This window comes from Tyto alba, unplaced genomic scaffold, assembly GCF_018691265.1.
Source record: "Tyto alba isolate M040663 unplaced genomic scaffold, T.alba_DEE_v4.0 Super-Scaffold_2, whole genome shotgun sequence".
Lineage (NCBI taxonomy): Eukaryota > Metazoa > Chordata > Aves > Strigiformes > Tytonidae > Tyto > Tyto alba.
The window spans coordinates 42,647,036-42,671,393 of NW_024881282.1; the positions used below are offsets into that span (position 1 = coordinate 42,647,036).

The following is a 24,358-nucleotide window of genomic DNA, read 5'->3' on the forward strand; positions in this document are numbered from 1 at the left end:
CCTAGTCTTTCGAAAACTTGCCATTAATTTTCAGTTAAAACTAGACATTTTTTTTTTCTAATGAAGTAGTTACCGTGTATTCTGAGTTTATCTAATCTCCCTTAGGAAATGACCACTGACTCGGGCAGACTATTCTTTCTTCATTCTGTGTTAACATGCTTTTTAATTTTCACCAAAGATTGCTGTTTTAGGAAATGCTGGCTCCATAAACTGCTCTTCTATTTAACGCACACCCAACATTTAGTCTGTGTTAACCTGACAGCTGTCTTCTTTGAGGAGGACTCAAATTCTGCTGGGATGGGTTTGCCAGCAAGACTCCACGCAGTAAAAACCCAGTGTCGTTTTTCCACACTCAACACAAATACATCATTTACAGAGGATGCAAATTGTAATAGCATGTTAAACGAGCTGGAGGATCACCTTTACACAGGCATTAGGAGGCACTGCAGAACCACTTTTCTGTGGCTGGAGCAGGTAAAAGGACTTTTCAAGCTCTACCTGAAACGCTTATTCCAGTGCCTAACTCGCACCCGCCGCTTATGGAAAGGCAGCGCCGAAATGGCAATCGCGAACCCGGCCGTGCCTCCCGGCCGAGCACGCCGCTGCCGCAGCTCGCTGCTGCGCTGAAAATACCGCGCAGTTGCTGGGGGCTCTGCCAGCCCTCCCCCCGCCCCCCCCCCCCCCCCCAACTTGCCACCGGGGGGGTCCCAACCCCAGGATTTGGCTCGGCGCCCGCAGCCTAACCTGACCCAGAGCCCGCCGCGGAGGGAGGCCGCAGACCCCACCCCCCCACCCCGCTCGGCTCGGGTCGCCTGTCCCGGTCACCGCCGAGCCCCCGGGCACCAGGAGGGAGAAGCCCTCTGCCCCCCCCCCCCCCCACCACACACACACACACCGTGGGGCCGGTACCGAGCGCCCCCCGCCCCGCCTGCCGGGCTGGGAAGGGGCAGGCTCGGCTTCCTCCTGCCTCCAACTTCCCCTCAGTTCAGCCGGGTTTCATCCCCTCCCCGCGGGCTCTGCCCGGGCTCCCGGTCCTCCAGGGGGGCGGGCGGGAGGGAGGGGAAAGGCGTGTCTTGCCTGGGCTGCCGCTGCCGCCGCCGCCGCCGCCGCTGCCGGAGGCAGATCGGAGATATAAAAGACCTGGCCGGGCGCCGGCTGTGGCCTCAGTCCGTGTGGGCGCTCACGCCGTGGGGAGAAGGGGGCAGAGCGGCGGGGGTCGCGGAGGCAGCGCGGGGCTGGCCGTGGGCAACCCCAATGCGTGGACTATCCGCTGCTGCATTATGCTGGAGCTACGGTTCCGCTGAAGGGAGTCTGCATAGGGCCGGCTGGGCTGGACTGCAGCGCTGCCGTTCCTTATGAAGAAGGCACAAGTGAGTGCGGCCGGGAGGCGGGGGTGAGGGGCGGCCGGACCTACCTGCCGGGCAGGGCTGGGCGGTGGCTCCCCGGCCGGCGGAGCGGAGCGGAGCGGGGGGGGCTGGAGCGGAGTGTGTGTGGGGGGGGTGGGTGGGGTGGGGTGGGGTGGGGTGCGTGGGTCAGGGCAGCCGCCGGACGGGGAGTGCACACCCGCGTCCGTGGGGGTGTCCGCGGAGTGGGAGAGGTGGCGGCTCCCGGGCGGCCCGGGAGGTGAGGGGCGCCGGGGATGGGAACTGCTGCTGTTGGGGAGAGCGATTTGGGGGAGCTGAGTGGGGGGAGGGAAAAAAAAAAAAAAAAAAATACCGCCCGGTCTTACCCTTGGCGCCGGCAGCCGGGGGAAAAGTTGCTGCAAGCGGCCGGATCGGCGGCTGAGCCGTGAGAGATTTCCGAAGGCGTTTGGGAAGGTTGCCTTAATAAATCAGTTGTCTGTGTTGCGCTGAAGAGCTGAGTGCGAAAGCACGAAATAACCGGAGGCAGCGGTGCCGTGGCTGCCCTGCCCGGGGGCTCCATCCACGCCGCTCCGGCGAGTGGCGGGTCCCCCCGGCACCGCGCCCCCCGCCAGAAGAGCCGCCCTGCACATTCGGGGGGTCCCTGCCGTTATTTCTTCAAGTTCTGTAGAGATTGCAGTGGCTGTGCTGGGGGTTTGGTTTGGTTTTTTGTTTGTTTGGTTGTTTTGTGGGTTTTTTTTTTTTTTTTTTTTTTTTTTTTAAAAAAAAAAAAAAGGATGGGGACAGACACGAGTGAAAAAATCATAACGAGAAGCAGCACAGGGCAACTCTAAAGAGAAAAAGTTTCAGACTTGACTTTGCAAGGTGCTGGTACCTTCCATCCTGGGTGGCCGCAGAGGGGATCGGGGGGACTCAGTGCCGAGGCTGAGCTCGGAGGGAGAACAATGCGTGGACGCACACCCCGCGCTGGTCCTGCGCTGGGGGCTTTTGCTTTCCTCTCTTCTTGGTTAGAAGCAAGATACTTTTTGCTTTCATCTGTTTCTTGATGGTTGCGGTGTCATCCATGCGCCAGTAGCCTGAAGACACTTCAGCATACAGTCATTGGAAAAGACATAAAATATATATTTAAAAAAAAGGGAAAGATGTTACTGAAGTCTTTTGGGCTGTTAAATTTCAAGACATGACAGGAATTAGAAATACTGATTTTTCTGAAATGGTTAAACCTCAGCTGGCCAAGCACTGGAGAACATACCCGTGCTTAAGGAGTTATAACTTGGAGACTTAATTTTTCTGATGCTGAAGTACAGTGAGGTACTATCTTAAATGATCAGTTCTGAATTCTAACAGCGTATAGAATATCCATTGCTGTTATTCCCTTTAGATGATTGAAGATGCCTTGCACCTCAGAGTTGTTGTTTCAGACCCTATATACAAACTTGGTGAAATATGCTGGAGAATATTAGTTGGGAAGGGTCTCTTAAAGTGTAAAAGCTGTATTTATGTGTGCTTAGTTCTATGCATTAATATCAGAGTGGGTAGCAATAAAGTTACAAGCTGTTATCCTAGCTGAGGGAAGCATACATGTAGGGCTGTTTCTTCAGAGAAGAAAAAACTGTTCAGCAAACAAATGAGGATTTTTGAGTGCAAGCGGCCAAATGTTTTATTTCATACAAACAGTAAACTTCTAAACCCAACAGAGTAGTTTTTCAAATTCAGAACAAAGCAGGAACAATCCCGCTCTCCTGATAAACTGGGAAAGACAAGCAGTCTTGGCATTCAGGACCATATGGCTTGACTCAGGGGCTCACGAGCTGTAGCCTGTGGAACAGCTTCTTGTCATGGTGGTGAAGCGTCTGTCAGCCTTCAAGCAGTTATGCTTCCTGCTTTTTGGAGACAGTGACAGACTCCTAGCTCTCCAACGGATTGTTTCCATCATTTTAAGGATTAGCAAACAAATGTGATACCAAACCATTAATCATTCTGAGGTGATCAGAGCAGGAGATACTTTAAGACTTTCCACTAAAACCATGAAGACCCTTGTGCAAAGAGAGGGAGCAAGTGAAGCGGTTACAAGAAGGAGGACTTAAGCACATTGGGGCACTCTGCCCATTAAAGTAAATTTTAATTTTATGCTCTCCTGTAGTTACTTTTGCCATTGTCTGGACTGGTAACTGGCATAAAGAACAGGATCGGGAATCCAGGAAAGAAGTTAACATTTCTTACAATAAAATATTCTGCAATAGACACAGTACAGAAAATGAGAACTGCTACATCACTGAGCCTTGAAAACACTTAGTACCTGGATAGTGCTTCAAATAAAGCAGGGATTTTGACGTTTAAGGAAATGTTACACAGAGATAATATATAACTAGTGCAGTTGAAGGAGTAGCTGAGTCATACATCAGTGCAACAAAAGTGCTGAAAGAGAAGAGTCGTGCTGAACGCTAGACTAGAAGTGAGCAGGTTGGCCAGTTTATTTAAATCAGTCTTAACCTGAGAAACCACAGAACTGCAGAAGCATGTTTCCCAACAGTGTCAGTTCTAGAAGGATTGTTTCTGAAGCTACAGTTTGATAAATATATAACCCCCTGTTTTAAACACACTATGACCTCCTGGATGTTTTTTTTTTAAAGTAATAATATCTTTAAAAATGTGATTAAACATTTGGGGTCCAGTCATACAAATCCTTTTTCAATGGGACTATTTCCATTAATTAATCTTATTGAAGGATTGCTTGTATGAGAGTCTTATATACTTAGTAATTAAAACTATTATCAGAAGTGAGTTTATGTCATTTTGCCTGCTAATATTACAGCAAGTAAAATATCACTGATGTCTGGACAGCCTTTTACATTTTTAATAAAACAAGATGAGCGGTGCTAGTGTGATACAATCTTGCAAAAACATGTAGCAGATTTCTGATTTGCTTGTTATTTGATTTGAAAACAATCCAAATAGGATTAAGTTACTAAGAAATATGCTGAAAGAAGTTACTAAGAAATATGCTGCAAGGAGTGGTCACCTATGGGGCTATCTCATAAGGCAGATGATGTTAAGGTATCACACATACTTGGTTCAGGCACTTAATCTTTAGCAGTGGGTTAGATGCACAACCTCTTAGAAACCTCAGTATTAGAAGTTTTAGATCTCAGCTTGGCTTTTTACCTCTAAATGCACACATCACTGCTGGTAGTTAAATGACCTGCTTAGGTTGTTCCACCCATAGTACGTTTGTGGCTCTGAAGTTGTAGTGTCTGCAGGAATTATCATGGAACTGTACCTGGAAAAAGGACTAGTACACAAATTGTCTGCTCTGGTCTGATATCGGCAGGCTAAATCAGAAGTGCAAAGCAGATATCTGATACTTCGCTGTGGGCTTGCAGAGTCACTATTTTAGGGGAAATAGTGAGCTCTGATTAGCAATCTTTCTTGCTCGTTCTGCAAAAAAAAAAAAAATGAGCTGGAAGACATTTGGATCTCACGGTCGGTATAGATCTGCTGCTTATCAGATAGAAAAAGAGAACTTGCTGGAGCCAGAAGGTTGTTGTGCTGTTCACATTGAGCGATGGACTAAGGTCTTTTTCTCTTTTCCCCTGGTTTTGGTTCTGCTTAGGGGAGGCCAGTTTGTGAGTACTGCAGCTGGAAAGAACGTCCTGGAATAAAGTGTCATATGGAATATAAACAGCAGATGACCTGGAAGACTCTAGGGTGGGGAAGCATTTTGTAAGCCGTGTTTAGTGATTCTTTTTTTTTTTTTTTTTTTTCTTTTCTTTGCCTGCTTGTGTTGTGCGCCTGTAAGTTTTTTATCTCCGTGAACTATGCGGCACTTGGCTTGGTAGTCTAGACTGAGGCTGCTAACCCAGTCCGCTTCTGACCCAGTTCTGCCATCGCACTAAAATCTAGTTTCCCTTTTTGTGCACTGCATGTCAGTTGTTCAGGTACATTTCTGCAAGCTGACAGTGCCATTCTCCAAGTTTTGTTATGTGACTTAATGGTATGCTGGCTCATGTAATCGCCATATTGTACGAAAGTTAAGAGTTGGCAAGATGCAGCCCTTGGCTTCGGGTGTGCAATGCTCAGTATGCAGTATGTAAACACAACACCCATTTATTTGAAGCAAGGCAGGAAAAATCTCCCTACGCAATTCCACTTGAGTGGTGTGGGAGCTGACAGATGAAAACGAAAGCGTTTGTTCTCTCTCCCTGGTCTTTGGTATGCCAAATCTGAGGTTGGTCAGCCTTTTAAACGTGCTGCAAATCCGCTTGTTTTTTGTTTTTCCTGTGCACTTGTGGGAAAAGGAGATGGACCAATGTAAGGTGAGTGCAGAGGGGTAGTGCCCTTTATTTTTGTTGATTGGCCCATGTTTCCATTGCGTACTGAGTCGTATGTAAACCTGCAAACCTGACGTTTGTAAATAATACCCATGCTGAAATAACTGACTGTGGGGAGCATGTAAAACGTAGATTTTTTTGGTGGATGGTTTTAGCTATTGACAAATGTATATAGTATCAGACATTTACTAGTATGAGAATGAAAATTTAAAATACAGTTACAAACAGAGAAAACAAAAATAGTGTGAAGTATTTTATTTGATTAAATCTGGTAGCATCCATAATAATATCTGAGGTCAATAAAAGTGGATACGCACATGAAGCATTATTTCTATCAGTATGTCTAAATAAAAGCCAGTTTAGGAGTTCAGATTAATGAACACTTTGGAGCACAATAATGTAGGAAATAAATTAGCCACAAATTTCCTATTATTATCTAATAACCACCGGGTGAATGATTTGTTGCTGTTTCTGTTTAAATAATGTTTAAATTATACAATGTAGGTGGATGTGATAATCATTTTAAATCTGATTAGGAGTTTTCTGCTTTATACATCTTTTTGCATTATCGTTGCTGCATGGAGCAGACTTAAGTTTAGGTGCAAGGTGAAAATAGCATCAGGTCTAAGATGTCACTGCAGCTATTGCCTGAAGGGGGCCACTGTGGTATTCGCTGCTTTGCAACCATGCTTTGGAGCAGAGTTTTGCAAAGTGGGTAAGTCCTGAGCCTCCAGCTATTCCATCACCACTTGAACCAATGGTAGAAGTGAGACCAGGTGGTGCAAACCGGGAGGGGGAGAGTGCCTGCTCCCTCTGCTCCTTCCAGCAGGGCCAACTGTGCTTGTTAACAGTGGTCAGGGCTCCTGGAGGCTCTCAAGCAAGTCTGCTGTAGACCCACCTTTCAGATACCTTCTAGCCCCAAAACTTCACTGCTGTTTAAAGAGCACTTGTAAGCATTCAGGGACTGAAGTGTCTGGTTGCAGAATTTTTCCTGCAAAACCTATTGGATGGAGAAGATCAGATTCAGGAATGACCCTCAAGGTCATATTTAGCTCAAACCTCAAGAGCTGACTCTTCTCCCACCTGTGATTTGGCACCTGTTTATAACAGTCATTTGCATGGTATTTCTTCGTGTTCTAGTGAAGAGTTTCTAAAGACAGACTGGGTATCTTGGTACTCCTCCACCTTCCCTGGCTTCTCACTGGTTTTGGGCAGCAGAGCTGGGAAGTCAGAGAGGGGTGTGTGTACTGGAAGCCTTGGCAACTGGGCAGAGGTGGGTTGCACGCTTCAGCTCAGATGGATGTTTTGCAAAGCCTGCAGGTTTTGGCTGGGCTGTCACAAGAGGGTGAGTGTGTGGTCTGCAGAGATTATCTCCGGGTTTGCAAACAGCCATGATTCAATCCAGACAGAAAAAGGCTAATCTGAAAGAATTTACCTGAGCATGCATACCGGGGTGAGAGACACAGGTTCGCATCTTTTCTTGAGTAGGAACTTAGGTCTCCAGGAAGGGTCTAACCATCCAGTCTGTCTTGCTGAAGCTGTTCTACTTTGTATAAGTAATTATGCACAGTGCCAGAGGGAAGAAAAAAAAAAAAATCAAGTCCAGACTCTGAATCTGAAGTGTAACTTCAGTGTTGCTCCAACTATGAACTGGGTCCATGCAGATTAAGATTTTAACTTCTCTGTGTTGTCATACTTTAAGACCAAATTAACTGAGCTACTATGTTTATTTGTTCAATCTTGAGGGCGGTTGACACATGACCTAAGAAAGTAGGGGGGACTGTATTTCAGGCCACAAGTCCAAATTCACAGATTGTGAATCACACCAATCTCTGAACATCCATTCAGAAAGATTGAGGTGCCTGTAAATCAGAGTCTGAAACCATCAGTCTGCCAGTCCTGTCTGTCTGTGTAGCTCGGTGTTTCCAAGCGTGGCCATCCCACGTGACTGAACCTGGCTTCAACGCAATCACTTTAACTGTCTCAGAGACAATAAGCCCTCATCCTGTGTTTTATTCATCTGGTCTTCTGACTTTCATTTGGTCTGATGCCATCAGCTCCAGGGACATCAGCTAACTGACAATTAAGGCCAAGGATAAGTGTAGTCCAATTCTCTCTACAACCTCTTCTTTAGAAGTACCTTAAGAAGTTTTTAGAAGCACCCTAAATATAGCTTTAGGAATACATTAGGTATATGCAGTCTATTGTATGATCACCAGTGTCTTTTCTCCTAAAAGAACATGTTGGGTTTTTTTGGTTTTGATATTTTTTTTTTTTTCCCATTGCAAGTAATGAAAGTTTGGAGGGAATCCAGGTATCTCACTCCATTGGTCCAGTGTCCACATAACATACAGAAGAACGCACACCGTGCAAAACCAGCTGTACGTATCCAGTATTCTTTATCTGGATGCCAGCCTACATTTGCGCACAAACTTGTGTGCAGTGAAGGTCCTAAACCTGGTGTGCAAGCCTTCTACTCAAGAGATTTGAAAATCTCTGTGTAATGTGGGTGCTGCTGGGCCTGGGGAATGTCTGGTTTCAGCCCAGAATAATATGTACACAGAAATACGTGCCAATGGTGTGTATTTCCTTTACAGTAGAGACATAATCTGTGTGTAAATTCACACCATGTTTTATCATGAAAATATTAAGGCAGAGGATAGTACAACAGAACCTCCTCAGAATAAAGCCGTATCTGAGACCTGTACAAGGTAATCTTAAACCGTTCTTGTCAAATGGATCTATAGCTTTTTTTATGTGTATTTTTGTTCTTCACTGTGAAACTCAGAATGCAGTGACAGGTAGAGTTAATTCTTAATTTTTTGAGGAAGAACTTAATGCTCAGGTTTATTTTTTTTTAAAGGGTTTTTATGATGATACATCATAGGTATATACATTTTATATGAATTTGGAAGTACAAGGAAAAATATACAGTTTTCCTTGCTACCTTGTGCTTGCTTGGTAGCAGCAGACCAATATATGTCTTCAATTTATGTTTGCAGTATGATACATTATCACTGGATGAATTCTTCAGTCTGTTTAGTAACCCATGACCTCTGAGTATGTTTGGAAAAAAAGTTATTCTGGCAATGTAAGTCAGACTGTAAAAGTAAGTTGTGCATGTCCTGACAATCTACTTCCATTTAGAACAGGAAATTAACTCTGCAAGTCATACAGCTACTCTTTTTGGAAGAGCTGCTCCTGGACAAAAGAATGAACTTAGTGATGTCTACAGCACATACTGAAAACGTGGAGTAATGCACTGATGTACAGGGTTCATTATTTTAAAGTGTGATTTTTGAACAGTGTCTGTAAATGTGGAGGTTTTGAAGTGTGTAGGGAAGTTTGTTCCTCCATTTCATGTTGATCCAAAAAATTCCTCTCTGTTTATGGAATTTCATAATTGAGTCTAAAATGGGAGTAAGATATCAAGATGTTGACTTTTGTGGTCTAACTGAAGTAATGGACTGAAATAAAGTAGTGAAGAGTCAGACATGATACATTTAAATTAATAATGTGTTGCATATATGCAAAATAATTCACTAAATCAAAAGAAATGCTTCGGGATTTAGGGAGGTTGAAATTTAAGCATGCGAATGGTTTATTGTAAAGAAGTCCTAAGTTCCAGCCCTCTAATTTTCAGCCTCTGTTTGCTTGTTATTAAGTGAACTCCAGCAAAATTTGTCTTTTGCATTAAATGGCAAGCAGACAATATTATGCATTATGTTTTAAAATGATGTAGATCTGAAAGTCAGTTCTTCTTGAGATTTGTTTTTCTTTTACTACTTTCAAGCATGCAGGAATAGGAACATTAGTCAGCCAAATGAATTTAGGAAGCTTGTATAACACTGCTTGGCACCCTCTTTCGTTTGGGTTGAAAAATATGTTCCTGAATAAACAGATCTTTTTTGTGGTTATTTTAAAAAGGAGAAAAAGAAATATATATGTCCAATATTTATAATTGCTGTCTTTTTCAAATTAGTGTGGTTCTGCAATGTGTGGATTGCATTTCTAATAGCAAAAACTATCAGTGCTGTATTTGACACCAGTTTAAATGGTTCTGATGTGTATTGCCTTCTTTATTTTCAAGGAAATATGAACCTTATTTATAAACTGTAAGTTTAAATACTGTCACTGAAGCTGCTTTGATCGTCTGTATTATAATCCCTAGCTAAGAATGTACCCTAGATTTGCTGTGCATTCTCTAAATCCATGTCATTTAAAAATGCTGTCCATAATCATAGTATGTTCCAAACTGTTTTGATAAATTTCTTCAGTATTTGTTCCTTTAATAGTGTAACGCTGGGCAGTGAAAGCCTTCTTTTCAGGTTACTAAAGCCAGTGAAAATCTTGCTATGCTTAAAAATTAGACTATATTCCCAAACAGGGTGGTGTTCATAATCCCCCATCAATTTTCTTCTGTTACTGATGCAGGAAGATTTTGTTCCCCCCACCCCATGACTGTGACCAAAATTTCTGGATTTTTTTTTTTTCCCCCTATCATCACATCTCAAGCTGACATCTAAAAATGATGCCTCGTCCTTCAAATTTCTCTCTTGTCTCCCCATACAGAGAGAAAACTAACAGTGGTACCCTCATTTCTTTGTGCACCTTTCCTGGCATCAGTTGCATTCAAGTCATCATCCGAACCTCTTACAGTAAAACTTCAGAACTTCTGGCAGCCAGAATACTGAAGGTGTCTCTGTCACCACCCTGTTTTCTTCCACGTAGTGTAAGCTTAATTTCTGGTGAAGGTTTTCTATAATTTTTGTAGTAGTCTGTCCAGTGGACATCTTTATTTCCCTCCATCTTTTTGAGGCCCATTTCATATATTAATCCTCCGAATAAACTGTTTTTACTGTATTTTGTCTTGTGTGTAAAAACTAAGCATCTCAGTTAGAATGAATCCACTCCTCTGTGGAATATGTTGTTTATTTATATGATGACACTCATAAGATATGAACACAGTTATGAAGAGCCCTCTGAAATATTGGTCTGCCATTTGTAGAAGCAACAATATCTTTTCCTCTGATGTCAGTAATTTTCTTAATATGTTAAGAAAACACTTGCTTTTTTTTTTTTTTTTTTTTAAGGGTTAAATACTTACTGTGACCAAAGGAAATCCTTTTAGAAGTAATTGTTAATGCTTTCGCCTGTATCTCAGCTTTGTCACCTAAACATATTAGAAACATCTGATTTGATAATTTCATTTGGCTGTAAAAAAATTCTGGCCTGAAATATTCCTTAAATGATCTGGAGTGAATTTCTTGTCTTTCTTCTCTTTCTCCTCAGCACATTTTAAAAATATCTTCTCACACATAGGTTTTAGTGATCAGCTAGGCATTTGCCAGTTATAGTCAGATTGTCTACAGTACTTCTGGTCATTTCCCACTGTAACAGAATGTTGTTGACGTTTACAAATGGTCTGAGACATATGTGAAGTTAATCTGATTTTAGCCTACTGATTTATTTCTACTGAAATAAGTCCCTCTTGCTTTGAGTCAAAGACCATTATTTCAGTTACTGTTGAATTTCTACCTGTTTAAAGTGCTAATTGTCAAACTATGATGTGATTTTTTTTTTTTTTTTTTTTTTTTTGGCTTTATTCACTATGATAGATCCTCCTTCTTAGTATATGTATTCATTTCAGAGTAAATGGCACAATTCCTGTGAAACTGGGAAGAATTTTTTTCCCTGTACAAGTTGACGAGCATCACTTAAGTAAACTTTCTAAGAAAGTACATCACTTATGAAAATAACTAACTGGTCTTACTGAAATTTTAGTGTAGACATTGAAAAGTATATACTCTGAGGAGATTTGCAATAATCTTATCAATGATGGGATATGTTTTCTGTGATATTAATTATGGAAGCCAAAGAAATTGCATGATAAGCCAGACAACTTAATGTGTCTTCTTTAAGAAGAGCAATCCTAGGAAATCTGTGATAATTAGGTATATTAATAATTTAAGAAAATTTATATTGTGTGAATATTTGCATGAGTTTATCAGCACATCTGTAACAATGATGCTGCTGAACATGTATCAGAAGAATAGTTTCACTACTGACAACTGTGGTTCTTTCTAATTCACATGGATAATTTTGACCAAATGTAAAGCTCTATAAGATGTAATTTCACTACGCACAATTTACAGCTACATTTTTTATAAGTAGCCCCTGTGAAAATCATCAGTAAAATTAAATAGCTGTTTTCTCAAAAGGTTGTGTTCTGTTGCATTGTTGCAGATGTTGTGAGAACACCTAACATTTCTTATCAGTTATGTACTAAATTCAAAGTACTCTGTTACTGGTGTCTTTAGAATTATATTTTATTGTTATTTGTATTTAATAGGTGTTTGTATTTCTTCAAATTGTACTGATTTAGAGAGCTTTTTTTTTCCTCAAATTATTTTTTCTTCCAGTAGTATCTGCATCTCCATAATCATACCGAACTGCAAATTGACAGACTCAGCTTCTACTTTCAGTGTGTTTACCCCCAAATTTCTGCATTTTTAAAGGAAAGCCACAAGTGGACCTTCAGGTTTAAGTTTAGATATTTACAGTTCTCTCTAGTTAGCATAACTCAAAGGAAAACATTGAGGCAGCATTTGAATGATATTTGTATTAATCCTTGTAGTCACAATTCTGAGACAATGAAGTTAGTTGGGATATACCCTGTGTCTCTCTGCTCTAAGCTGAGAGCACTTGCTTGCTGATACAGACCATGGGAATGTGCCTATTCTTTCTGGAAGCATAGGAGAATTGTGGGAAACACCAAAGTACTAGAAACACCTGAATGGAGTTTGTAGTCATTAGCCCATACAAATACAAATCAAACCCAAACAAAAAAAATCAAAACAAAAACCATAAACCCAGGTACAAGCCACCAGGATATTAGAATTAGTTTGTGTGGACAGGTCTAAAGTTTGGGGCAGGATATAAATTATAACTCAGGTTGATTTTTACAGCAAAGGTATGGTGTTCATAACTTAATAAAAATAGGTGATCATGGTGTTTCCTCTGTCTTCTTAAATATATAGTAACTCTTAACACATTAGCTCTTAATTCTTGTCTTTAGAGTTGATGAACACATCCAGAATTTAAAAAATAATTTTTTGTAACAGCTTGACTCCATTGTTGTGTTGTCATCAGATCTTGCTGTATTTAAATTAGTTGGTAGAAGGAAGGTGGGAACTCTGTATTAAGAGTTCAATTAAAGGAATAGAAAAGCCCAACTCCTGTAAAAGAAGTGCTTTCAATATACTAAAATTCTTTGTGTTTCAAAATGGGTGAATAAATAGAAAGCATTGAATGACTTAGTTTTTAAGTAGTCCCATATTGTATCTCCCTTATCATAACAGTTTGAGTAAAAAATGATTTAGGGACAGAAAGTGAAGTGTAGGAATAAGTCATTAATTTGTAACATGGCAAAAACCTAAGAGGTTATGTTCTCTAATTGTCAGCAACCTCATATAGTTCAATCTGGTAAGAGGGTTCACAGATTGATGACAACATGTGCAAGCTACATAAATTACTCAGGTTAATTGAAATTAAAAGAGATTCTGAGGAACTTTGTAAAGGTTTAGAGAAGATTGGAGAACAGATGGCATGATGGCAAGTGGGGTTTGTGGCATTGAAGAGCAAGGGGGATGCATTTTTGAAAGGAGTGTTTTGAACTAATTGTGACTACATTAATACAGTAGTCTTCATTAGTTATAAAAACTACTTACAGGCTATTTTTTTAATGTTCTTGTAGCAATACTTTGTCAGGAAAAATGGATGAAAAATCCCTGTATTGTACCTGCAATAGAAAAAATCAACCAACATATTGTGCTGCAGTAGGAGCAGGAAGAGAAACATAAAAACTAATGCTCTTATGATGGTGATAGTCAGCCATCTTGAAAAAAGACCTGGTTGCCCCATTGGAAGAAATAGTGGTCCTAAAATAGGCAAAAGCATTATATGGAAACAACATGCATATGAACGGGAACTGAAAACTGAGGACAGTTGATATGCAAGAAGTAGTAGAGAGAACGATTACTGGACGTTACTGGTCCTTTTTTGGTACAAGAGCAAAGAAATACTTAGCACAATTGAAAGTCAGAAGATGCTAAAACAGGCAATGCTACCTTCACACACAATTACTTATCTGGAAGGCTTTTTGACACTAGATATAATATGGCTTGATATGCAGCTTGACAAATGTCAGAGTGAGCCCAAGAGGTCACTTCCACCAAAAGGGGTAGTCACAGTCTTCTCATCCTTGCTCATTTCTCTCCTCCTCCACTCATTCCTCAAGGATTAGTTTTCTGTCTCTGAGCTGAATTGGCTAGTCACTGCCTGTGAATTTACTGACTTGCGGAGGGGTCAGGTGAATGTCAAAGCAAGGGAAGCTGCAGAGGAGGAGATGCTGAGAGCCCTCTCAGCAGCAGGGAGCTGTTAGATGGCTTTAGACCATCTCATTAACCTTGACTGAAGAAAAAAGGATTATAGACTTAAGTATGTAGAAAGCAATGGTTACTGTAGTTTACACTCTGAGCATAAAAGGTTGCTTGTCTTCTAATTCATGCAATTAGGAAGAAATTTTCCTACAGGCGATATATTCTCTAAGTGTGAATGATCAGGTTTCTTCAGTTTTCTGTGGCTACCAGACTGATCATGTACTGATCTGACACTTCTTATTTTCCAAATCTTCATTGCCTTAATTGCACAAGTCAGATTTGGCCTAATTATAAACTCAGTTTCATATATAACCAGCTGCCAAAATTACCATCTGTAAAAATTCAGCCTTTAGCTTTGAGAGAAGGAAAACCCTGTGAAATATATTGTAGCTAAACTCCAATTACATATGAAAAGTAACGACAGCTGAGACATTTATATTGAAAGATCCTTCTCTTAGTTTGCGAGTATGAATGGTTGGAACTCATAAAATGTTATGCAATGCTGACAAGTTGCATAGCACTAGCCATTGAAAGACAGTGGAGTTTCCGTGGTTCATCCCTGAAAGATATTCTTGGGTAGTACTTCAGTATCAGCAGGAAAAGCTGCTGAAAAATATGTCCTCCCCTTCTATGGATGCATAGGAATTCAAAAGATACCTGAGTTTCTGACGCAGTAATGCAATCACTGGCTTTATATGTTATAGGAGACATTTTGATCAGTCCCGTCCCATCCAATTTTTTCTATCTTCAGCTCACATTGTCCTGAAACAACCTCATATGTTGCTTCAAATTCCTAAAATGGCCATTCTAGCAATTTGCTTTCCTTAAAAAAATAAATACTGTGTATGTCTCATGAAAATAATTTCGGAAAGAACTTTTAAAATTAACAATGACACAATGCATTTTAGTAAATCTTGAAAAAGGAATTGATGTTTATTTTCTGTGGTAAAAAAACATGCAGATGGAATAATCACTTAGGTATTTTTTGCACATTAAAATGTTTTAAATTTAGAACAAAACCTGAAATTGTTGATTTGTTCTTACTAATATAGCAACTTAATTGCTTTAAGACAAGGCATAATGTATTTGTAATTCCAGCTTGCTGAGGTAAATGGCTTAATGCCTGCCCAGTGCTTATGCCGACTTGCAAGCATACTTAAATGTTCTGAAGATTAGTTTCTAATTTGATGTGTCAGTTACCTGATTTGTCTGCAGTCCCACAAGCTGTAACTTCAAGGCATTTGAGATTAATCTCATCCATCAATGTATCACTTTGCATAAATATTATTTTCACAAAATATATAGATTTGGTTGTAATATATTTTTATAACAGTGTAAATGTAAGATTGTGTTATTCTTTCATAAATCGTTACCTTAAAGCTAAATCGTTCACTTTGGTTTTGAGTATGTATAGAAAAGCATCTGATTCAAATTATGTAGGAAATTAAATCCTTGTCTGAGAGCTTAGAACACGTTTTTGGAAGTAAAATTATTTACTGGATAGATTTCATAAATACACATGAGAGAACTGATTTGAAATCAGGATGTGAAATGAAAAAATTTTTTTCCAGTCAGAAAAATATTTAAATCCAGTACTGAAATCTTGAAAATGAATAGTTTTAGATAGGTCTAGGGAGAATGTAAGCCTAGTGGTGTTGTTTCTGATGTGTTCACTGAAACTTCATTTGGTTATTGAAAAATGTGCAGTCATATGCTCCAAGTTTTTGAATGGTAAGGTTTAATCTTACACATTTCCCAGGGAAATATCACAATAGGCATTCTAACTACTCTATCAAGAAACACTATGGAGATGAACAAAGAATAATAGTTTTTTTTATTGTGACAAATAAGTTCAGCATGCTTAAAGTCCTCAGGGTTTTTTCTGCATTTCCTGATAAAGGAAGATGAAAACTTGGCACCAAAGACAGGAGATGCAGGTTTCATGTTTCACTTTTGTTGTTTTTTAGTATGCTGGCTTTTAAGCAGCTTGCCTGTAGGTGCTTTTAATCTTTTCCTGCAAAAAATTCCCTTCCAGAAACCTCCTGCAGTTTTAGTAGAAGTTGACTATAGATTATGAAAATATCTGTGGTGGCCTTTTATGGGGCCAGCAGCCAACTTCATTGACTAACAATGTGTGTTGTGTTGGAAATAGAACATGGTGTGGAAAGGGTTACGTGTTTGTTTTAAAACTCAAAATGTTTCTAAAAAACTAGGCACCATTATGTTAGTTTTTCCTCTGAGCATTCACTTATGGTGCATACTAGGTCTGTTGAAGTAGCATAGGGTTTTGTATGCAAGATGCTTGTAAAATGCTGTGTTAAATATGTAAAGCCACATTTCTAAATCATGAACGATATACAGGCACATCACTAATAGAGACTCTTTCATCCCACAGTAGAGAAGTGTGTGAAGATTACTTTTCCTCCTTGTTACATGCTCTAAGGTAATCATGTAGGTTTAGAATAGTGCTTATAAAAGTATTTTTTGAATTCCAAAAGAATGAGTAACAGCTTTTAGTACTTATGTTCAAAATTTTAGCTGTCACTGCTGATAATGGAAGGAAACCTAAAATATCCTTTAAGTATTTCCCAGAAGATCCGAGATTAAAAGCAGATGAAAAGCAGAATGTCCTTTTTTTAATCAGTGTTGTAGTTGATATTGAAAACTTTGAACAAAGACTTGGCTAAATATCTGGCTGTTTTGTTTTGTTTTGGTTTTTTTTTTTTTTTCTAATCCTTTCAAAATACAAAATCACTTTCCTCACTGACATTTTATAAGAGAAAAATACATGCTACATCATAATTTGAAAAGTTATCAACTGAGGTTTTGGGATATCAGAGTGAAAACTCAGTTCTGGTGCATTGAAATTTCCTGTTCCAAGCCCTTTTAAATCAATGCAGGTGCTACCGTCTGGAATACATCCAGAGAAGCCAACTTTTGTGTGTGTCTAAATTGGGAATACTTTTATGTTAGCTGTTATTTGTCAATAGGCGAAACTGTTCTGACTAATGGCGAGTGATCCCGTTTAAAAGCTGCATGACTTAAAGTGCTGATTTTAAGTTGTTCGTTCCTCTTCACTTCAGAAGCAACCATCTGGCTGGATACTGCATCCATTGTAATAGCTGCAACAATGCTCAGTAAGAGGTAGGCTAATTCTCTATTTACATTTGCTGGAGCGGGGAGCCTGTAAAACTAGTGTACTATAGAGAGTAAATAAATACAAGGTCATCTGAGAGGAGGCAAGAGAAAAGGAATGCTTTGTTTATTCTCTGTGAGTTTTGGGGTTTTTATGTTGCTTCTGTGTTATGGAGTGCAGGAAGTCAGATGTGCTTTTTAATTAGCCATTATGAATACTTGGATAGTAGGGTTAATCTTCAGAAATTCATCAGGAGAACAAACTAGAAAGATGGGATTATAACTACATAAGCAAAGGAGCAGTGTTGCCATGAGAACAAACACATTGATATAAACTGCTATCAGTACACTACAAGAAGGCTTTTAACCACCAGAACAGTGAAGATCTGGAACAATTTCCCAAGATTCACTTCAAATACCATGTTCAGCCTCAGGGGAGACCTTATCGCTCTTGTAGCGTGAGAGGTGTCAGTCTCTTCTCCCAAGTAGCGAGTGATAGGGTGAGAGCAAATGGCCTCAAGTTGTCCAGGGAAGGTTTAAATTGGATGTTAGGAAAAATTTCTTAACCGAAAGGGTTGTCAAGCACTGGAACAGGCTGCACAGGGAAGTGGTTGAGTCACCATCCCTGGATGTATTTAAAAGACATATAGACGTGGTGCTTAGGGACATAGTTTAGTAGTGGAATTCCAAGTGCTAGGTTTACATTTGGACCCAATGATCTTAAAGGGTCTTTTCCAACCTAATTGAGTCCATAATTCTATGATTATTCTATCCACTCCCACTTGTCCACTCTTTCTATTTGGTTTTATCCAGTCCTATTACAAATGTAACCTGTCTGTGGCATCAAAGGAGTGGGATATAACAGAACGGTTATCTGGAGCCTACCTATCCCAGGTGTTACTTGAAGCCCACAGAGACTTTGAAAAGCGATACCTGCTGTGGAATAGGGCAAATAAATTCAGTCAAGAGATTTATGCTCCAGGAATACCAGTTTTTTGATTGCCTGTTGAGGAGGACTGTCTAGACCTTTCCCTATATGTTGGAATTCAGGTTACCGATAACATTTTCCTTAGTAGCAGATGATGCCAAAGCTTTTCTGGATGGACTGCAGAGTACCACATTTGCCTGATGTTTATCATGAGATCTTCACAATGGCAGACGGACTGAGGAAAACTGCTGGAGCTCAATCTTATGATCTTTATCATGATACGAAGCATGAAATTTATGCAACCTCTGTTTCTCACCTTATCCCGAGTGCTTTTGTAGACCACCAGTGTAGACAGCTGTTGTAAAGCACCAGGAATGAATAGTCTCACGACATTTAGTACAATACTGCTGTAAAAAAATATCAGCCTTCAGTGCCGTCACAGCTTATACTGGTGTTGGCATATCAGAGAGATACAAACAGTGTTGTTTAATCACATCTAAACTCATAATTGTAAAGATGTAATACAGTTAAGGTGGGTGTATGAAACATGCTTAATCTCAGCTGCACTGGCATCTAGTTTTAGTCTGTGTTCAGCAATAATACTTTTGTTATGAGGTCTCTCATATACAGCAGGTCAGAGAAATTAGTTCTGAATTTATATCCCTATAAAGATACAGGGCCTATAAGGGATGTTATCAAAGAAATTCAGAGTTCAGAAACAGAATAGTGTCTTTCTGAGGACATGTCTTTGGTTTAAGACCAAGTTGACCGGTCTGTGATTTACAGTTCAAAAATCATCCTCTGCTTATACAAGAAAGTATAAAAAGATTTAAAAGAAAAAAAAAAAAAAAAAAAAAAAAAGGGAAAAAAATGCCTAAAAACCTTTTAATATTTTTTTCCTGATGTTCTTTTTGCACAGGCTCAAGCATGAACTCTTCATATTGCTAGAGAGTAAACTGTATTATAAAAGTTTATGTGCATGAAAAATTAAGAATACACTTAACCTATTTTACTTCATACTACAAATGAAATAGTAAGAAAGACAGACATTTTCATCATGTACATGAGTTTCATCATATGCTAAGTATCAAAATAGCTTATGTTTTCAGTGTACTTTTTTTTTTTATTTTTTTTATTTTGTCAGTGTAATAGTTCTCCCAACCCAAATTCCATGTACTTCTTAGCAGATGGTAAGAAATAAAGATCCAGTACAGAATTTCTGTAACAACTCTTATTCCATTTCCTTTGATGGTGCTTGAAGGTCTAAAATTTAAAAGGGTGGCTCTGTATACATTTTCATTATAATTCAAAAGAATATTCAAGATAGTGCATTTTTTTTACACAAACTTGGCAAACAAGCAAGACATCTGAAATAGATCTTTAAAAACAATCTTTAATTAAGTATTTTAGTTAAGAGAATGTCTTTTCATTCCCTGAGGAAGTTAGATCATCCACCTCCATACAGTATGAGAATCTCGTCCTCCCTGCCAAGATAATCTTGTATCTTACTTTGCCTTCCCCTTTCAATTACTTATAAATGCCTTTGGATTTATGCTAGAAAACTTGTAAGTTCCCAGGAGAGGGTAAAAAAAAAAAAAAAAAAAGACAACTTCCTCTCTGCAGTTTGTGGGAGGTTTTGTTGAGTCAACTGAAGTCTAGTCTTCTGCTTATTTCTATTCTGATTTTGTAGGTATTTTGGATCTCAATGTCTCTTAACAGAACAAATAAATATTGGTCTCTATCACACTAATGTAGGATAGAAAAATGTAAAATTTCAGTACTGGTTCTGGATGATTGTAATGGAACTTTACAATGATGGGAAAAAAAAAAAATTCCTTGCCAGTACATAAGTCCTAAATAGACTGTGCTAAGTGCAGGACCTGTGAAGGATCTCCGGTTGTGACTGAACAGGAATATTTCTTTCAAAATATGTTTTTTTTATTCTTAACCTTTCTTCCAATTGAAATGTTTTTGTCCATAAATCTGCTGATTCTTTGCAGAACTAGAATGCCACCTGATGGATGATTATCAGTAAATATTTATTTGGATTCTTTTAACACAAGCTCCAGTGGCAACATCCATATATAATTACCTGTCTCTTGATAACTTAATTTCCCAGTGTTTGGGAACTAAACAAACTCACTGTCATCGAGGACAGATTTAGGATGCATGGAAACTGCATGAATCCTTGATTGTCAAGTGAGAATAAAAAGTGGGCAAAATTTATTATGAAATGGATAACATTTTTAAAGAGCCAAAGCTAACATTTTTAGAACAGCTAAGTATTTTACATTGGTATCCTTACAGGGATGGAAAATAAATACATTAACTTACATATTAAAAGCACTGTTTTGTAGTTTACTGAACATAATTACAAAATACCTGGATTACATTGATTTGCAAGGCAAACTCTATATCAATTTACACTTCTTGCTTATCATGTTTGTCTTGGTTCCAGCTGAAACACACAAACCAAACACAGCTGGAGTTAGGTTGCACCTTACTAAGTACTACGGTAGCACATTGGCTGGAGCTGCCTGCTGCTTCTGCATCTGTCAAGGAGAACTGGAAGGGGTAGAGAATGATAGCAATTGGCCTGAGGTTGCACGAGATGAAGTTGGCATATAGTCTAAGCAGCTTCCTAGTTTTCCCAGGATCTGAGTGGTGGGAAAGAATAGTGTGATTCATCATTTTCTCAGCACAGTAAGACTATGTATCTTAAATTTGTCTGCCTCAGGAAAAAGATGTGTATAACTTGTCAGATCTAGGGAATGGTTTCCCCTTCCAGCTGATGAAAAAGTAGTGAAGAAAAAGCAGTTTTGCATTAGCATTTATCAGGTTTGGGACTATTTTTATCCATTGACCTGAATAGAGTTATTTCTGATTCATTAACAGAGTACCTTAGAAGGGAACAAGGTCTGTAAGCATCAGGATACAGCGAATGGCCTGTCTTTTGTGCATGTGTCTTGAGGTCCAGCAAGATCCACTTTATCATTTTGCCTCCAAAAGGACAATAAGGTGAAAACTGTTGTCAGTTGTCATCAGGCATTCCAGAAGTCCCCCATGAAAAAGCAAGTGAGTGTGCAAAGAGTAGGTGGAAGAGGTTTTATGGTTGAGAACATCATGGAAAGGCAAATACAAAATTGTCACAAAAAGATTAAACAGCTGTGAAAGCAGGTTGCCTGTTGAACTCATTTGAACATGGGGAGCAATGGCACCTTTCCTTGCTTATGTTTGTAACAATAACTCATTACTTTCCTCCCCCCCTTTACCCCATGAAGTACCCTTGTATTATGTATATTGGATATTATACGCAGAACTGAGTAGAAAAGTATTCTGCATGTTGTAAATAACTGAATAGTTGTTCAAATATTTCATGTCTAAAGCACTCCAAAACTTACTTTGAAAAAGAGCGACCAGCATTTCTGTAGTCTGTGTTTAAATCAGAATCCAAATAAATTACTCTAACACTCCCTGATGAATTCTGTTTACTTTTATAATCATTCTCCTTACTACATATCATTGTTAAAAAAAAAAAAAAATTGAATAGTATCAGTCTCTAGAAAAGTATGCATCTGCGTTTTGCAATCATAACGAAGTATGTAGAGTGTGATCCAGAGATTTTTAGGTGTCTCACCCTGGCAGGGTGACTCACTGAGCCAGAGTTAGCCTCCGTTTTGTTCAATGGACTGCCAAAAGGTTGTTCAAGACAACTTGCATGTTGACTGGGGAGCTTCCCAGAAGTTAGGGTGCCCAGATGGAGGAGCATGTGTGAGACGAGGATACACATAAACGTTCTGATGCCTGTGCAGCGAATATGTCTTCTATTTTTTTTTTTTTTCCCCCCTCCACAATGGCTTGCCAGTGTAAAATGCATAGATGTTCTGAAAAAGAAGGGTCAGGAATGCCAGTGTACCCCAATTTTGCCCCTTCTGGCTAGGAAGCCATCATAGGTGGGAAAGTGTCTCTGGTGGTAATTATGAGGTAGATATCCATGAGTTGGAATTAACTTGGTTAGAGGAAATTTAACTCAAGTCTGTCACTTGTTAGTGAGCACCCTAGCTGGTAGGCTATTATATTTGGCTAGTCTAGTGCCAATATCGTGAAGGACAGTGATGGGGATACACGACTTAATGCTCCAACTGTGTGTGTTATTCAAGGATCACACACTGTTTCTTCCAGCTACACTGAAGTCAACTCGACAGTACCTAAGAGCGTGTAGGGATCTTTTCCAGTTCCAAATGTGCTTGCCAAAATGCTTCACTGCTTACAGAACTAGGTAGTCATGGGTGGGTGGCTTTTTTTTCCAGAGCTAACTCACTCCTTTGGGAGTTGAACAGTATTTGGGCACAGCCATTCAGAAGTTAGTTAGCTCTGACATTTGCCTGTGTGAAGGTAAAATGGATTACATTCTGTATAAACGTTCTTTCATTTTAAGATTTTTTTTCCACTCTGACAGTAATTTTTTTTTTAATTCTTTAAAGGCAATTCTTCCATTACTTTAATTATCTCTATCGCAGCTAAGGAACTAAATAGATTAGCAGACATATGAGATAATTATTGTGCTTTTACGTTTCTGGATGCTTAGTGGTTAAAAAAAAAAAAAAAAAGGTAAGAAAGATCCTGTTTTACTACTTTAATTTTCTCTGAATCTTCTTGCAAAAGGCTTTTTAAGACAATACGTATTAAGTTAGTTATCTATGACTGACCAACCAACGTTGTCTATGGCAGAAGTTCACAAGCTGTGCCTCTGCAAAGCAGCATACAAACACTGCCTGAGAAGCAAATATTGAGAGATGTTCCTACCCCAGCATTAGAAGTAGTGAAAAATAAATTTGGGAAGCCTGGCCCAGGGTGAATATTTTTCCACATTGTTGGCTACCCCTACTGTAGCCATGTCTTGGTTGTGGTTACATGGATGATTTGCTCAAGAAACTGGGTGGAAAAATTCTGTGGTGAACATGATTTGAATGCAAGAAATTTTATAATGCAGAACCCATTCATCTCTGTAGTTATTACTTCTCCCTGTGTTTACTGTCAGTTTTGTTTTTTTTTTTCATTTTATTATTTGTCTTTTTTTTTTTTTTTTTTTTTTTTTTTTTTTTATGATTTCTCCCTACTTATGATTAGAGTTGTTATCAGTACAAACTAGATATTTGGAAATGTCCTGACTTTCCAATGTTTAGCTTATGTAGCAATGTGGTGTTCCCCTTGCTGCTTTCCACTTAAGAAGTTAGCTGAACATTAACCAGCATGATTGAGTATATTTGATAGAATACTGTGAAAAAAGGTGCTAAAGCACTCATTCAGCAGCCTTTGTCAACAATCTAGATCATAAATGAACAGAAATTAAAAAGTTGTTGATTTACAATTGAAAGAATGGCCTTTAACACATTGGATCGCTAGCTAAGCCTCTAAAATGCTGTTAGCTGAAATTATAGATATAAGCCATAATCATAATAATTTGCAGAATGATCAAAAGTGCATATTGAAATCTTTATTTTGAATTATCCTTTCCAGTCTATTTTTTTTTTCACTTCCACAAAAGCAACTTAAATATTCAATATTTAAGAGATTTCAGAATATAAAAACAATTGAATAATTTTTGAGCCAAATATAGGAAGACGGCCATTGGTATACAGGTCTTCCTCCTGTCTGCCATATATCTTCAGTTTAATGCTGGTAGATGATGTGTGATTAAATCCTGTGGCCAGCTTTGAAAATCCCATTTTAGCTTAAAAGTAATTATGTATGGAAATCTGTTATGAGTACTGTGCAGGTAACTTTCGTTTATGCTTAGTAAAGTGTAAAACTGGAATCTCTGTTTATAAAGCTGTTGTTTAAGCTTCCCTTTTGTTCTGTCCTTGATTTAATTCAGTCTATTCAAGTTTTGCACAAACAGCAGGTTTGGTCATTAGTAAATAACATAAAAATAGCTTAGCCCTTTTGATCTATGCAGTCCCTGCATACAATGTGCCTGGAGGCATGTGTAATATAAATATTTTGTAAGTACAAATAATTAAAAGATTTTGGAGAACAGGCATGCTGAAACTAGCAGTATTTCGCAGATTTTCAGTTCCTGTTGGACAGCACACGGAACAAATAAGCAAGAAAAACCTCAAATCATCTCAAAATTTACAAAGCATTTGTTTTTAATAGCAG

General features: G+C 39.1%; 1 protein-coding gene across 2 annotated transcripts in view; it reads left to right on the top strand.

Moving 5' to 3' along the window:
* Positions 1-1,096: 1,096 nt before the first annotated feature.
* Positions 1,097-24,358, top strand: part of KITLG (KIT ligand) — a 56,117-nt gene continuing 32,855 nt past the window's right edge. For both annotated transcript variants that reach the window (XM_033010231.2, XM_033010232.2), the window contains exon 1: positions 1,097-1,370. In XM_033010231.2, the coding sequence (XP_032866122.1) occupies positions 1,356-1,370 (15 nt within the window). In that variant the 5' untranslated portion in view covers positions 1,097-1,355. The remainder of the gene's footprint in view (positions 1,371-24,358) is intronic.